This window comes from Macaca fascicularis, chromosome 20 (genome assembly GCF_037993035.2).
Source record: "Macaca fascicularis isolate 582-1 chromosome 20, T2T-MFA8v1.1".
NCBI classification, from domain to species: Eukaryota; Metazoa; Chordata; class Mammalia; order Primates; family Cercopithecidae; genus Macaca; species Macaca fascicularis.
The window spans coordinates 65521081-65537290 of record NC_088394.1 but is presented as its reverse complement, the minus strand read 5'-3'; the positions used below and the strand labels follow the sequence as shown (position 1 = coordinate 65537290).

General features: G+C 44.0%; 1 protein-coding gene across 2 annotated transcripts in view; it reads right to left on the bottom strand.

Moving 5' to 3' along the window:
* Positions 1 to 2282, bottom strand: part of CYB5B (cytochrome b5 type B) — a 41023-nt gene extending 38741 nt beyond the window's left edge. For both annotated transcript variants that reach the window (XM_045383007.2, XM_045383008.2), the window contains exon 1: positions 2043 to 2282. In XM_045383007.2, coding sequence (XP_045238942.1) covers positions 2043 to 2216 — 174 coding nt within the window. In that variant the 5' untranslated portion in view covers positions 2217 to 2282. The remainder of the gene's footprint in view (positions 1 to 2042) is intronic.
* Between the last annotated feature and the right edge of the window lie 13928 nt (positions 2283 to 16210).

Below are 16210 nucleotides of genomic sequence, written 5' to 3'. Positions count from 1 at the left end.
CACCCTGGACTAGTTGTTCTGAAGATGAAATAATGGGAAAGCCCCCCCCCCTTTTTTTTTTTTGGAGTCTGACTCTGTCGCCCAGACTGGAGTGCAATGGCGCGATCTTGGCTCACTGCAACCTCCGCCTCCCTGGTTCAAGTGATTTTCCTGCCTCAGCCTCCCAAGTAGCTGGGACTACAGAGTCTCAGGCTGGAGTGCAGTGGGGTGCAGTGGCGTGATCTCAGATCTCAGCTCACTGAAAGCTCCGCGTCCCGGGTTCCCGCCATTCTCCTGCCTCAGCCTCCCAAGTAGCTGGGACTACAGGCGCCCGCCATCACTCCCGGCTAGTATTTTGTATTTTTAGTAGAGACGGGGTTTCACCGTGTTAGCCAGGATGGTCTCGATCTCCTGACCTCGTGATCCGCCCGTCTCGACCTCCCAAAGTGCTGGGATTACAGGGGTGACCCACAGCACCCGGCCGGAAAGCACTTTTAAAAGCATAAAATGCTGGCCGGGCGCGGTGGCTCAAGCCTGTAATCCCAGCACTTTGGGAGGCCGAGACGGGCGGATCACGAGGTCAGAAGATCGAGACCATCCTGGCTAACAGGGTGAAACCCCGTCTCTACTAAAAAATACAAAAAGCTAGCCGGGCGAGGTGGCGGGCGCCTGTAGTCTCAGCTATTCGGGAGGCTGAGGCAGGAGAATGGCGTGAACCCGGGAGGCGGAGCTTGCAGTGAGCTGAGATCCGGCCACTGCACTCCAGCCTGGGCGACAGAGCGAGACTCCGTCTCAAAAAAAAATAATAAATAAAAGCATAAAATGCCATACACCATACAAATGCAAGAAGTTACTAAATTCTGAGTTTGTTAAGTTATTGTTCACTATTAAGATTTATTAAAAATAATGTTCTTTGGGGGAAACTTTTACATTTTAAAAGTTTTTAGAATTAAAAGTCAGGATGCAGAGATTTCTCTTTTAGGCCCCAAATTAATCGAAAAAATATTTCACTAGTATATTTGCTTCAGAGAAATAGAAGTGAACTTTCACAAGTCATTAATCTATTGCTCAAAATAAAATGATCTCACACACACGCACGCACACACACACACACACACACACAAAGCTTCAAACCAATCTTTAGTGGTTGCATATCACTAGTTGCCTAGGGTTGGGAGAGAATGACTGCAAAGGGAAAGGAAGCTTTTTAGAGTGATGGAAATGGTTTATGTCTTAACATGGATGAATACATTTTTCAAAACTCAGCAAAATGTACATTTTAGATAGGCACAATTTACGTATGTACATTACACCTCAATAAAGTTAGTTTAAATTTTTAAGTCTATCCTCTTTCCTTAATTAAAAAAAAAAAATTAGTTGCACCATGATCTCAAAGATAATTTTTAAAATGAGATCTAATGCAACAGGCTTGAAGATTAAATAAAACAGCCTTGAATATTTAAGAAAAATGACAAAACATGAGCCAATGACAAAAAAAAAAAAAAAAGGTTGATTTATGAATTTCTGGCCTCAAGGTCAACTCAGATTAGGGGGAAAAAAAAGACAATGGAGGCATAATCAAGATGGGGGAGCGTGTGGAGAGAAATCTCAGCTTCTACTCTAGAAGACAAAAACCAAAAACGGTATTACTTCAGAAGGCACACTGGAAAAGCACAGATGTGGGTGCACTTCAGACCTAGGTTCAACGGATCTAGGCCGTTAACTGCATGGTCTTGAGAGTTCTCAACCTGTGAGCCTCAGTTTCCCTTTCTGTAAAATAAAGATAATGATGGCTTAGAGTTTAGCTGAGCACACAGCAAGTGCTCGACACATAAGTAATACATGATATTACATAAGGCACCAGAACTCGGAGCTGACTGGAAATGCATGCAAACTAAAGCCCTCCCCCCAATCCCACCCCAGTTTCCTTCTGAGGGTCGTGATCCCTTTCGTACGCCTTATCGCCCCCAGCCAAGCCTCCCTTCCTTCCCACATACCCTCCACACAGCCTTTTCACCCCTCGCCCCAGCAGCTCCAGAGGCCTCCCACCTCCCAGGCCCCACCTCGTTGAGGAAGCGGGTGACATCGTAGACTCGCCCATGGATCACAAGCCACAGTTCCTTCAAGGAGTTGCGCTTTGCCACCTCCTCCAATCGGTAATAGGTGACTGAGGTCTCGACTTCCTGCCCTTTCCCATCGCTACCGCTAGCTTCCGCAGTCGCCATTGAACCGGACATACCGCCTCTCCACCGCTAACTGAGATTCCGCGACTACTTTCCTGGAGAGACCGCTCTCAGCCTTCCTCGGCTTCCGTAACCAGGGCCCATAAGGCCTTGAGACGGTTCCTAGCAACAGCCAATCACGCTTCCGAATAGTGCCTGGTTCGTTTTCTTTTCACCAATGAAACGAGCGACTCAGTTAGAAGTCCCGCCCACTCCTCGCCAGATCCTCCAGGTGAAAGTCTGGTTCGAGGTCGAACTAACCAATTAGGGTCGTTCAGCCCCTCCAACCTCGCCAATCAGATACCGCAATTTTTGGACTGGCGCCGAAAAGAGATGTGCTGACAGCTGTCACCTCAGGAGAGGTTCCCCTTCGCTCAGCCTGTGGGCTTTTAGGGTCTCAGTGTTCCGCTTCCCTTCCCATCGCTGTGGCTTTCTCCTGAGTCTCAGGAAGCTCGTTTCTCCTACACTACCGGCACAGCTTGTATCCCAACCGTGATTTTACGTCTTTGCTGCCTCCAGGTCGTGATCTGGCCAATCCCGTCTCTCCTCAGTTTCCCCATCAGTAAAATGGGCTTCATAAGCTCTCTCTTAACAAATGGGTTTGCCTTTTCTTTCCTTTTCTTTTCTTTTTTTTTTTTTTTTTTTTTTTTTTGAGACAGGGTCTCGCTCTGTCATCCAGGCTGGAGTGCAGTGGTGCGATCTTGACTCACTGCAACCTCCGCCTCCCAGGTTCAAGCGACTCTCCTGTCTCAGCCTCCCGAGTAGCTGGAATTACAGGCACCCGCCACCACGCCCGGCTAATTTTTGTATTTTTACTAGAGACGGGGTTTCACCATGTTGGCCAGGCTGGTCTTGAACTCCTGACCTCAGGTGATCCGCCCGCCTAGGCCTCTCAAAGGGCTGGGATTACAGGGGTGAGCCACTGCGCCTGGCTCGGTTTGCCTATTTTAATGAGAGTGCCTGTAAAGCGCTTGGTGCATAGTAATCGCTAAACAGGGTAGCCAATTAGAAAGGCAATTGCTGTCCCGAGTCCTTGGGACACCAGTTGGGGGTAGAGCGTGCCACGTATCCCATGTTTCTACCACCATTCCGAATCCGATTTTCAAACGAATTCTGTGATGATCAGGATCAATCTGAACTATTTTAGTCTCTACGTGATCTAAAATAGAACTGAACTTAACTGCTCTCCAATAGAGGTCCCAGCACTTTGGAATTCCAAGTTTGGTTAAGGTGCAGTGTTGTGAGCCACTTTTTAACTGCCATTATAACTGACAGATTGCTCTTCCTATAATGTCATTTTCATCTTGTCACTCTCTCAGTCTACCATTCAGGGGTCTCCACAATCCATTCGCAACCTCTTTCACTAACATATCATATTTTCCACCATTCCCTTTGTAAGCCTGTTGCACCAGCCCTGACTCCAAAACTTGCTGGTTTAAAACCACATCTGTGGTCATTCCAGGTCCACCAAGTTTATTTCAGATCACGTAGAGATGAAAATAGTGCAGATTGATCCTGATCATCACAGAATTCGTTCGAAAATCACATTCTGAATGGTGGTAGAAACATGGGATACTGCACGCTCTACCCGCAATTGCTGTCCCAAGCACTCCTCTTCCTTTCAATGCCTACTGGCTTTTCAAGTTCCTCTTCAGTTTCTTCTATTTTCAAACTTCTCCTGCCGTTCTGAGCTCCAATGGTTCCATTCCTTTGTAGTACCTAAGAAAGCATATTACTATTTTTGGAAACCTGCTACATCTATAAATTTTAACTTTACAGAATTTACTTCCCTAGTTAGACTGACACGATGAGAACAATCTCACAAGATTCTTAGGATCCTCCACAAACTCCAGATTCAAATATTTACATTTATTCCAGACATTTACTATTTACTGTTACAAGTCTTAGGATAGGCATTGGGAGTAGAGAGATAACATAAGAAACAAAATCTCTGAAAGAAATAAAAACATTTACAGGCTGAATGCGGCTGCTCAAGTCCCGTAATTCCAGCACTTTGGGAGGCCGAGGTGGACAGATCGCTTAAGCCCAGGAGTTCAAGACCACTTTGGGCAATTAGTGATGCTCTTGTCTCTTCAAAAAATACAAAAATTATCTAGGCATGGTGGCACGCAATTATAATCCCAGATATTTGAGAGGCTGAGATCTGAGGATGGATTGAGTCTGGGAAGTCGAGGCTGCAGTGAGGTGTGATCACACCACTGCACTCCAGCCTGGATGACACAGCGAAACCCTGTCTCAAAAAGACAAATAAATAAAAATAAAAAATAAAAAATTACAAAGTCTAGCACTTAAGTGATATATACATGTAACATTTTATTTGAAATGTTTTTTTTAGAATTTCTAACAAGTAAGTTACAAGAATAACACAATGAATGACCGTATACTTTTAGCTTCGGTTTACCAATTGTTAACATTTTTCAATATTTTATTTTTTTCCACATATATTTTTATCGTTTTTGTTAATAGTGCTGAACTATTTCAGACATCACCCACCCTTTACAGCCAAATAATTCTACGTGTATCTTCTAAAAATAAGAACATATTGTTACATAACTGCAGTATGATTTTCAAATTCAGAGAATTTAACATTCACACAAAACTATTCTCTAACATACTCTCCATATTATTTTCCATTATTGCATTCATGTCCTTTGTGGAATGTTAGTGTGTCTGTATGATCCAAGATCCGGTTGAGGATCATGTATTGCGCTTAGCAAAGTCTCTTGAGTCTCCTTTAATCTGGAACATTTCCTTAACTTTGCTTTTGCTTTCATGACATTGACATTTTTAAATAGTATAGCCTCAAATTGAATTTTACACTGAAAAATTATTGTGACCTAAATGTTTTGTTTATAAATTTATATTCACAATTTATAGCACATGTTAGCCGGAAAGTCTGGCTTGGAATACCTGTCCCTACCACTCACAGACTTGGTGACCTTGGGCAGGTTTCTTAGCCTCTTTTTTTCCATGCAGATACCCACTACCCACTTGTTCCGACACCATCTGATGAAAACACAATTCCCCCTTGAATTGTTTTCCTGTCTCTGTCGAAAATTGATTGATTATTTAAGTGTGGTTCTCTTTCTGAACTTTCTATTCTGTTCCAATGACTTATTTGTTTATCCTTATGCCAGTTCCACAGTCTTGATTACTGTAACTTTGTCATAAGGCATTAAATCAGGTAATATAAGTCTTAAGGCTTTGCTCTTAACTTTTGAAAATTATTTTCGCTATTCTACATTCTTTGTATTTCCACATACTTTTTTTTTTTTTTTTTCACTCTCATCACCCAGATTGGAGTGCAATGGTGCAATCTCAGCTCACTGCAACCTACACCTCCCAGGTTCAAAAGATTCTCCTGTCTCAGCCTCCCGAGTAGCTGGGATTACAGGCCCCCACCACCATGCTTGGCTAATTTTTGTATTTTTAATAGAGAGGGGGTTTCACCATGCTGCCCAGGCTGGTCTCAAACTCCTGTCCTCAGGTGATCCACCCACCTCAGCCTCCTAAAGTGCTGGGATTACAGGCATGAGCCACTGTGCCTGGCCCCACATACTATTTAAAATCAGCTTATTCGGCCGGGCGCGGTGGCTCAAGCCTGTAATCCCAGCACTTTGGGAGGCCAAGACGGGTGGATCACGAGGTCAGGAGATCGAGACCATCCTGGCTAACACGGTGAAACCCCGTCTCTACTAAAAAATACAAAAAACTAGTCGGGTGAGGTGGCGGGCGCCTGTAGTCCCAGCTACTCGGGAGCCTGAAGCAGGAGAATGGCGTGAACCCAGGAGGCGGAGCTTGCAGTGAGCTGAGATCCGGCCACTGCACTCCAGGCTGGGCGACAGAGCGAGACTCTGTCTCAAAAAAAATAAAATAAAATAAAATAAAATAAAATCAGCTTATTGACCAAGTGATCAAATTAAAACCTCTCCATAATAAATCGTGTTGACAGCACCTGGTGTGATGTGATGAAAAGGGCATGTTGCCACTGTGGCATTCTTCCACAAAACCCGTAACCATAGTTCAAGCATGGGAAAACATCAGGTAAACCCAAACTGAGGGACATTCTACGTAATGCCTGACCAGTACTCCTCAAAACTGTCAAGCTCATTAAAAAAAAAAAAAAAAAAAGGAAAGATTGAGAAATTGTCACAGACTCAAGTAAACTAAGGAGACATGACAATTACATGCAGTGTAGTATCCTGGACTGGATCCTAGAACAGAAAAACGGCACTAGGGAAAAACTAGCGAAATCCAAATAAAACAGTAAGGTACCAGTGTTGACTTCTTACTTTTGACAAACATATTATGGTAATGTAAAGTGTTATCATTATGGGAAATTGAGTGAGTATACAGAAACTCACTGTACTATTTTTGCAACTTTTCTATAAATTAAAATTATTATAAAAATAAAGGTTATTATTTTTTTGCTAGGCACTGTGTCTCATGCCTGTAATCCCAGCACTTTTGAGGCTGAGGCACAAGGATTGCTTGAGCTCTGGAGTTCAAGACCAACCTGGACAACATAACAAGACCTCATCTTTTTTTTTTTTTTTTTTTTTTGAGACGGAGTCTTGGTCTGTCACCCAGGCTAGAGCTCAGTGGTGTGATCTCGGCTCACTACAACCTCCACCTTCCGGGTTCAAGCAATTCTCCTGACTCAGCCTCCCGAGTAGCTGGGATTACAGGCACCTGCCACCATTCCCAGCTAATTTCTTTGTATTTTTAGTAGAGACAGGGTTTCACCATGTTGGCCAGGCTGGTCTTGAACTCCTGATCTCAAGCAATCCGCCTACCTCGGCCTCCCAAAGTGCTGGGATTACAAGTGTGAGATACCGCGCCTGGCCTGCAAGACCTCATCTCTTTAAAAAATGTAAAAATTAACTGTGCATGATGGTGGGCGCCTATGGTCCTAGCTCCTTGGGAGGCTGAGGCAGGAGGATTGCTTGAACCCAGAAGTTGTAGGCTACAGTGAGCTATGATTGTGCCACTGCACTCCAGCCTGGGTGGCACAGTGAGACCCTATTTCTAAAAAAAAGTCAGCTTCTTAATTTTTAGGCCGGGAGCGGTGGCTCAAGCCTGTGGTCCCAGCACTTTGGGAGGCCGAGACGGGCGGATCACGAGGTCAGGAGATCGAGACCATCCTGGCTAACACAATGAAACCCCGTCTCTACTAAAAATACAAAAAAATTAGCCGGGCGAGGTGGCGGGCGCCTGTAGTCCCAGCTACTCGGGAGGCTGAGGCAGGAGAATGGCGTAAACCCGGGAGGCGGAGCTTGCAGTGAGCCGAGATAGCGCCACTGCACTCCAACCTGGGCGACAGAGTGAGACTCCGTCTCAAAAAAAAAAAAAAAAAAAAAATTTTTACAAAAGGGCCTATAGATGAATTTACAGAAAAAAGGCATCTTAAAAACCTTACATTTCATAAACCATTTATTTCAGTTTTTTAAAATTTGTTTTCAATGTAGATATCTTTAGTTTCTTTTGTTAAATTTATTTCTAAATATTTTGTTTTTTAATGCCCCTATAAATGAAATTACTTCATTTTCCAATTCTTTGCTGCCAGTCTAGATAAATATAATTGATTTTGTACATTGACTTAGTATCCTATACCTTGCCAAATTCACTTATAATTCCTGTAATTATTTTGTGGATTTCTTAGAATTGTCTATGTAATAATTATGTCAACTGCTAATAGAGACAGCTTTGCTTCCACCTTTCTTCCCGATCTGTATGCCGCTTTTTTCCTTGTGTTATTGCACTGGCTAGGACTTTCGGTACAGTGTTGAATAGAAATGGTGAAGTGAGCATCCCTGTCTTGTTCCTAATCTTAGGAGGAAAGCATTCTGTCTTTCACAATTAAATATAATTTTTCAGTAGATGCCTTTTATCAGCTTGAGGATCTTGAGGATCTAGTTTCCTGAGTTTGTTTTATTTTTATTTTGTTTTTATTAAGAAAGGGTGTTGAATCCTGTTGAATATTTTTCTCTCTGTTTTTTTTTTTTTTTTTTTGGTTGTTATTGTTGTTGAGACAGGATTTTGCTCTGTGGCCCAGGCTGAAGTGCAGTGGCATGATCATGGCTCACTGCCGTCTCGACCTCCTGGGCTAGTAAGCAACCCTTCCACCTCAACCTCCCAAGTAGCTGAGACCACAGGCTGACACCACCACACCCGGCTAATTTTTGTATTTTTTGTAGAGACACGGTTTTGCCATGTCGCCCAGGCTGGCCTCAAACTCGTGAGCTCATGTGATACACCCACCTCAGCCTCCCAAAGTGCTAGGATTATAGGCATGAGCCACAGTGCCTGGCCTGTTGAATAATTTTTATACATCTATCAGAATGATCATGTTCTTTTTCTCCTTTATTTTGTTAATATGGTGAACTACACTGAGTGGTTTTCAAAAACTTAACCATCTGGCCGCATTTGGTGACTCACACCTGTAATCCCAACACTTTGGGAGGCTGAAGTGGGCGGATCATGAGGTCAGGAGATCAAGACCATCCTGACTAACACGGTGAAACCCCGTCTCTACTAAAAATACAAAAAATTAGCCGGGCGTGATGGCATGCACCTGTAGTCCCAGCTACTTGGGAGGCTGAGGCAGGAGAATCGCTTGAACCTGAGAGGCGGAGGTTGCAGTGAGCTGAGATCGTACCATTGCACTCCAGCCTGGGTGACAGAGCAAGACTCCTGTGGGGAAAAGAGAGATCAGACTGTTACTGTGTCTATATAGAAAGAAGTAGACATAAGAGACTCCATTTTGTTCTGTGTTTGAGATGCTGTTAATCTGTGACCCTACCCCCAACCCTGTCCTTGCAAGAGACATGTGCTGTGGTGACTCAAGGTTTAACGGATTTGGGTTGTGCAGGGTGTGCTTTTTTAAACAAGTGCCTGAAGGCAGTATGCTTGTGAAAAGTCATCACCGTTCTCTTAATCTCAAGTACCCAGGGACACATACACTGCGGAAGGTCGCAGGGACCTCTGCCTAGGAAAGCTAGGTATTGTCCAAGGTTTTTCCCCGCGTGATAGTCTGAAATATGGCCTCGTGGGAAGGGAAAGACCTGATCATCCCCCAGCCTGACACCCATGAAGGGTCTGTGCTGAGGAGAACTAGTAATAGAGGAAAGAAGGCCTCTTGGCAGTTGAGATAGAGAAAAGCATCTGTCTCCTGCCCATCCCTGGGCAATGGAACATCTTGATGTAAAACCCGATTGTATGTTCTATTTACTGAGATGGGAAAAAACTGCCTTAGGGCTGAAGGTGAGACATGCTAGCGGCAATACTGCTCTTTATGCACTAAAAAGGTTTATGGAGATGTTTGCATGTGCATATCAAGGCACAGCACTTTTCCTTAAACTTCTTCATGTCAGAGATCTTTATTCATATGTCTTACTGCTAACCTTCTCCCTATGATGATCCTATTATCCTGCCACTTGCCTTTTCTAAGATGGTAAAGATAATGATCAATAAATACTGAGGGAACTCAGAGACCAGTGCCAGCGCGGGTCCTCTGAATGCTGAGCACCGGTCCCCTGGGCCCACTTTTTCTTTCTCTATACTTTGTGTCTCATTTCTTTTCTCAAGTCTCTTGTTCCACCTAACAAGAACCGCCCACAGGTTTGGAGGGGCAGGCCACCCCTTCAACTCCATCTCAAAAAAAAAAAAAACTTAACCATCTTTGCATTCCTGAGATAAATCCCACTTTGGTTATGATGCTAATCTTGTTTATTGAATTCAATTTGCTAATATTTTAAAAGGATCTTTGCATTTATATTCATGAAGAGTATTGGTCTGTAATTTTCTCTTCTTGAAGGTCTTTGATAGATTTTTTTCAAGCTCTTTGACAAAAATTTACTGGGTAGCTACAGTAAAGCATTATGGCGACATGAGAATTAAACAAAATTCTTAGCACACTGCCTATCACAGAGAGTCACCAGTAAATGCTGGCTATTTAGGGAGCTATTCTTTCTAGATGCTGAAAAATGAAACCCAGTTCTTAAGGAAAATCACAAGGAAGATGGCACTTACCATATAAAACAATTTTAACATGAACATTTTACTATTGCTGTTTTTACAAGTTAGAAAATCCTCTCCCCAGGCTGGATGATAATCAGTGTGTATTCTGTAATTTATCTCAGATAACACTACCTTAGCATGTGAGACACTGCTCCACTGGAGTTGTTATTTTTATTTATTTTATTTTATTTATTTATTTATTTATTTTTTGAGACGGGGTCTTGCTCTGTCCCCCAGGCTGGAGTGCAGTGGCACAATCTCGGCTCACTGCAAGCTCTGCCTCCCGGGTTCACGCCATTCTGCTTCAACCTCCCAAGTAGCTGGGACTACAGGTGCCCACCACTATGACTGGCTAATATTTTTGTGTTTTTAGTAGAGATGGGGTTTCACCATGTTAGCCAGGATGGTCTCGATCTTCTGACCTCGTGATCCGCCCTCCTCGGCCTCCCAAAGTGCTGGGATTACAGGCATGAGCCACCGTGCTTGGCCTGGAGTTGTTATTTACCTTGTAAGCTCATTTTACTGCTTTTGTATAAACAGGAAATGGTCAAGGCAAACATTGTGCATGCTCTTTGAGAACAGAGCAAGAAGCAAGGTTGCTGTCCCAGTTTCTGCAGTCATCAGGCATGCCCTGTGTTCTCTTACCCTTTTGAGGTGGCAGCGGAGAGGAATGTTCCCTTTTCCTCTTCCAGGAATGAAATACAATGAGATGGCCCTCCAATCTTTCTTGCCCTTCTCAAGATATTATGTTCCCTGGCAACCTACTCTTTGCCCCTGCCAGAGGGAAGACAAACTTCTAAAGCTGTCACACTCCAACACTCCAACACTCTTTCCCTTCCCAGGGCCAGGCCTGAGTCATCCAGTGTTTGGGAGGCTTCAGGAAAGTTAGACTTCCTTGCAAAGTTAGGAACCTATATCCTCCAGGGTATAGCCTCAGAGGGTGTTTGGTTGTCAGCATTCTGGTGTAGATCCCACTCTCAAGTCAGCCAGATCTTCCTGGCCCGTTAGGTGGCCTCTTCTGGAGTTTCACCCAAGAACATCTTGTCAGTCTTATATCAGTGAGGCCCGACCCTCACCAGCCCAGCCCAGCTTCTAGGAGTGAAAGAAGCTATAGGCTGATGCAAACAGCCATTGGCAAGGATGCTTTCCACCCTGGGTTGGTTTTCCTGGCTTCAGAACATTCGCTGTTCTTCCTTCCAGTGTTTGCTACTTTATTTTTAATAGGTAATAAATACAATTCACTTGTATTTTGTTTATCCCTTCCACAGCCCTTCCCTTTTTATATAAAGCATAGCTTATTATAGATAAGTTTTATTGTTTTATTTGTTGCTTTATTCGCTTAAAATTTTTCTTCAAGTTCATTCGATTTATTTATTTATTTATTTATTTACCGAGACAGAGTCTCACCCCATCACCCAGTCTGGAGTGCAGTGGCACGATCTTGGCTCACTGCAACCTTCACCTCCCAGGTTCAAGTGATGCTTCTGCCTCAGCCTCCCAAGTAGCAGGGATTACGGACACAAGTCACCATGCCCGGCTGATTTTTGTAATTTTAGTAGAGATGGGATTTCACCATGTTGGCCAGGCTGATCTCTAACTCCTTGCCTCAAGTGATCTGCCTGCCTTGGCCTCTCAAAGTGCTGGGATTACAGGCTCAATATCATTTTATTAGTTTATTATTTTAATTTATTATTATATATATTTTTTTGAGACAGAGTCTCTGTCGCTAAGGTTGAATGCAGTCTCAGCTCACTGCAACCTTGGCCTCCCAGGTTCAAACAACTCTCCTGCCCCAGCCTCCCAAGTAGCTGGGATTACAGGCACACTCCACCACGCCCACCTAATTTTTGTATTTTTAGTATAGGTGGCATTTCACTGTGTTGGCCAGGATGGTCTCAACTCCTGATCTCACTATGTTGGCCAGCCTGGGTGACAGAGCAAAATTCCGACTCAAAAAACAAACAAACAAACAAAAAAAACTGGCTCACAAATATTCCTAGCAGCATTATTCATAATAGCCAAAAAGTGGAAACAATGTAAATGTCCATCAATTAATGCATGGATAAATAAAATATGGTTGTATCCTTAAAATGGAATAGTAGGCCAGGTGCAGTGGCTCACGCCTGTAATCCCAGCACTTTGGGAGGCCAAGGCAGGCGGATCACGAGGTCAGGAGATGGAGATCATCCTGGCTAACATGGTGAAACCCCGTCTCTACTAAAAATAGCAAAAATTAGCCCATCTTACTAAAAATACAAAAAATTAGCCAGGCACGGTGGCGGGCACCTGTGGTCCCAGCTACTCGGGAGGCTGAGGCAGGAGAAAGGCGTGAACTTGGGAGGCGGAGCTTGCAGTGAGCCAAGATCACGCCACTGCACTCCAGCCTGGGCAACAGAGCGAGACTCCGTCTCAAAACAAAAAACAAAAAACAAAAAGAAACATGGAATAGTATTCAGCAACAAAAATAACATGCTAAAACATGGTGAAAACATCATGCTACGTGAAATAAGCCAGTTACAAAAGATCATATTCTATACAATTTTATTTATAGGAAATTTCTAAAACAGGCACATCTCTAGAAAAAGAAAGTAGATTTAGTGGTTGCCTAGGACAGAGAGAGTTGGGGAGAAATGGGGAGTGACTGCTAGTGGGTAAGAGTTTTCTTTTGGGAAAGATGAATATGTTCTAAAATTAAATTGAATCTCATAAATATTCATAATTATTATGTATCAAAATAATAAAATTAAATTAAATTGTAATAATGATTGCACAACCCTGTGACTATACTAAAAATATTCAATTTTACGAGATAAATGGGTGAATTGTATAGTATGTGAGTTATATCTCAATAAAGCTGTTAAAATCACAAACGAAACCTAGATATAGTGTTAGAAGTCTGTATTTGATGTTATAGAAAAGTCATGAAGAGGAGGAAGGAGAGTGATTTAAAAATATTAAAAGGCTGCAATCCCTGTCAGGTGCAGAGCCACTGAGTAAATGGATGTGAAAAGACTTTAAAATTGTGAAGCTCTTTATAATATAAGGGATTCTTTTTACTTTTTTTATTCTTCTTGTTTTTTTTCCTTTTAGTCGTGGTCTTGCTCTGTCGCCCAGGCTGGAGTGCAATGCCAAGATCTCAGCTCACTGCAATCTCTGCCTCCCAGGTTCAAGCGATTCTCCAGCCTTAGCCTCCCGAGTCGCTGGGACTACAGGTGTGCCCCACCATGCCCAGGTAATTTTTGCATTTTTAGTAGAGACGGGATTTCACCATGTTGGCCAGGATGGTCTTGATCTCTTGACCTCATGATCCACCCACTTCAGCCTCCCAAAGTGCTGGGATTACAGGCGTGAGCCACTGCACCCGGCTTTTTTTTTTTTTTTTTTTTTTGAGACAGGGTCTCCGTCTCTTGCCCTGGAGTGCATTGGCATGGTCATAGCTCACTGGAACCTCAAACTCCTGGGTTCAAGTTATTCTCCTGCCTCAGCCTCCCAAGTAGCTAGGTCTACAGGCATGTGCCACCATGCCCGGCTAATTTCTTTTATTTTTAGTAGAGACAGAGTCTCCCTATGTTGCCCAGGCTGGTCTCAAACTTCTAGGCTTAAGCAATCCTCCTGCCTCAGCCTTCCAAAGTGCTGGGATTACAGGCATGAGACACAGCGCCTGGCCAGATTCTTTTTGTTAAAGACAATCTAGCACATAGATTAGATGACTGTCACTATTTTTACTACAGTCTGTTGGGCAAAGGCCACTTTGATAAGTCGTAATGTTTCTATAAACACAAAGTTTCCTGTAGGTTGGTTTTGTCCTCCAAATGCATCAGTTGTCTTTGGCCAATGGCCTTTTTCTAGTCTGTTAAGGATGAGTAGCAAGAAAGCTCCATGGTGATTAAATTAACTTTTACATTTTATTTTATTTTATTTTATTTTATTTTATTTTATTTTATTTTATTTTTGAGACAGAGTCTTACACTGTCGCCCAGGCTAGAGTGCAATGGCTCAGTCTTGGCTCACTGCGACCTCTGCCTCCCAGCCTCAAGCGGATCTCTATCCTGCCTCAGCCTCCCAAGTAACTGGTACTACAGGCACACACCACCACGCCTGGCTAACTTTTGTATTTTTAGCAGAGACCGGGTTTCACCATGTTGGTCAGGCTGGTCTCTAACTCCTGACCTCACCCTCCCAAAGTCTTGGGATTACAGGCATGAGCCACCACGCCTAGTCATTTACTGTACTTTAAAAAAATCGCTTTATTAAGATATCATTTTTTGGCCAGGCACAGTGGCTCATGCCTGTAATCCCAGCACTTTGGGAAGCCAAAGTGAGTGAATCACCTGAGGTCAGGAGTTCGAGACCAGCCTGACCAACATGGTGAAACCCCGTCTCTACTAAATACAAAAAATTAGGCCAAGTGCGGTCACTCACACCTGTAATCCCAACACTTTGGGAGGCCGAGGCAGGAGGATCGCCTGAGCTCAGGAGTTTGAGACCAGTCTGGGCAACATAGAGAGATCCCATCTCTTCAAACATTTTTAAAATTAGCTGAATGCGGTGGCACACGCCAGTGGGCCCAGCTCCTTCGGGAACTGTGGCAGGAAGATTGCTTGAGCCCAAGAGGTTGAGGGTGCAGTGAGCCATGTTCACGACACTGCACTCCAGCCTGGGCAACAGAGCGAGACCTTGTCTCCAAACAAAAAAACAAAAAACAAAACAAGGGTTTGTGAACACTGGTCTTGAGTGCACAGAGCGCCTACCTTCCTTTACCAGGAGCAAAACACTGAGTGGTCTTTGTAACCTCGGCCTCCCAAAGTTCTGGGATTACAGGTGGGAGCCACCGCGCCTGACTGTAACAGTCTACACATCTAACCTTTTGCACTGTCAGATCCAAAGGGAAAAAACCTGATGAGTTGTGATGAGTTGTTTGGGGAAGTGGCACAGGCAAACCACTCACTGTAGAGGACCCAGCATATCACAGAGGACTGAAGGGGCCAAGGCAAGGGAGAGGTTGGGCGGAAACGTGTTACACACCAATCCCCCAACTCTGGTGAGTCTCCGCCTTTTCTGGTACCACCAGCAGGAAGTCACAGTCCTTTCCTTGCAAATAATGTTTCAGAAATGTCCTGGCTGGTGTGGTGGCTTACCCCTGTAATCTCAGCACTTTGGGAGGCTGAGGCAGGAGGATTACTTGAGGCCAGGAGTTCGAGACCAGCCTGGGCAATATGATAAGACCCCGTCTCTACCCCAAAAAAGTTCAAAAATTAGCCAAGCATGTGGCAGTTGCCTATGGTCCCAGCTACTCAGGAGGCTGAGGCAGGAGGATTGCTTGAGATCACTTGAACCCAGGAGGTTGAGGCTGCAGTGAGCTGTGTTCATGCCTCTGCACTCCAGCCTGAGCAACACAGCAAGACCCTGTCTCAAAAAAAAAAAAAAAAAAAAAGGAAAAGAAAAAGAAAAAGCAATTAACTTCTGGAGCTCACTCCCGCCCCCAATCCACTCAGGCATCTTGTGTTTCGAGTCAAGGTTGTAGCAGGCCCCGTCCCACTCTGGAGCACAGATCCAGTGCAGCGTTTCGAGAAGCATCTTCAGTGCTTCCATACCGCTGAAGCCCATACCCATGGAGCACATACCGTTAGTGAGCACGATGGCACCTGCAGTTCTGCGCAACAGCTTCATAGCCTTTTGTTTGAAGTGCTGCCATAATGACGTTCACACTATTGTAACGCCGATGATTCAGATACGGCCTTGTCTCCTTTTCAACGCACACAACTCGTGTTTTTCATTTTCGGTTCCAGGGAGGGCTAGAAACATCCCCCTCTTCCCTTCTGAGGAAGAAAGTAAGCTTCGCAGTCTTCTCAGGATTTCTGAGGTTCACCTTGTTCTCTAGTGTCCGTGTTTTATACTTTGTCCCTGGGAGAAAAGGTTGAAATCCACCTCCACTTTCTTCTCAATAGAAAAACAACTTTGGGGCCGGG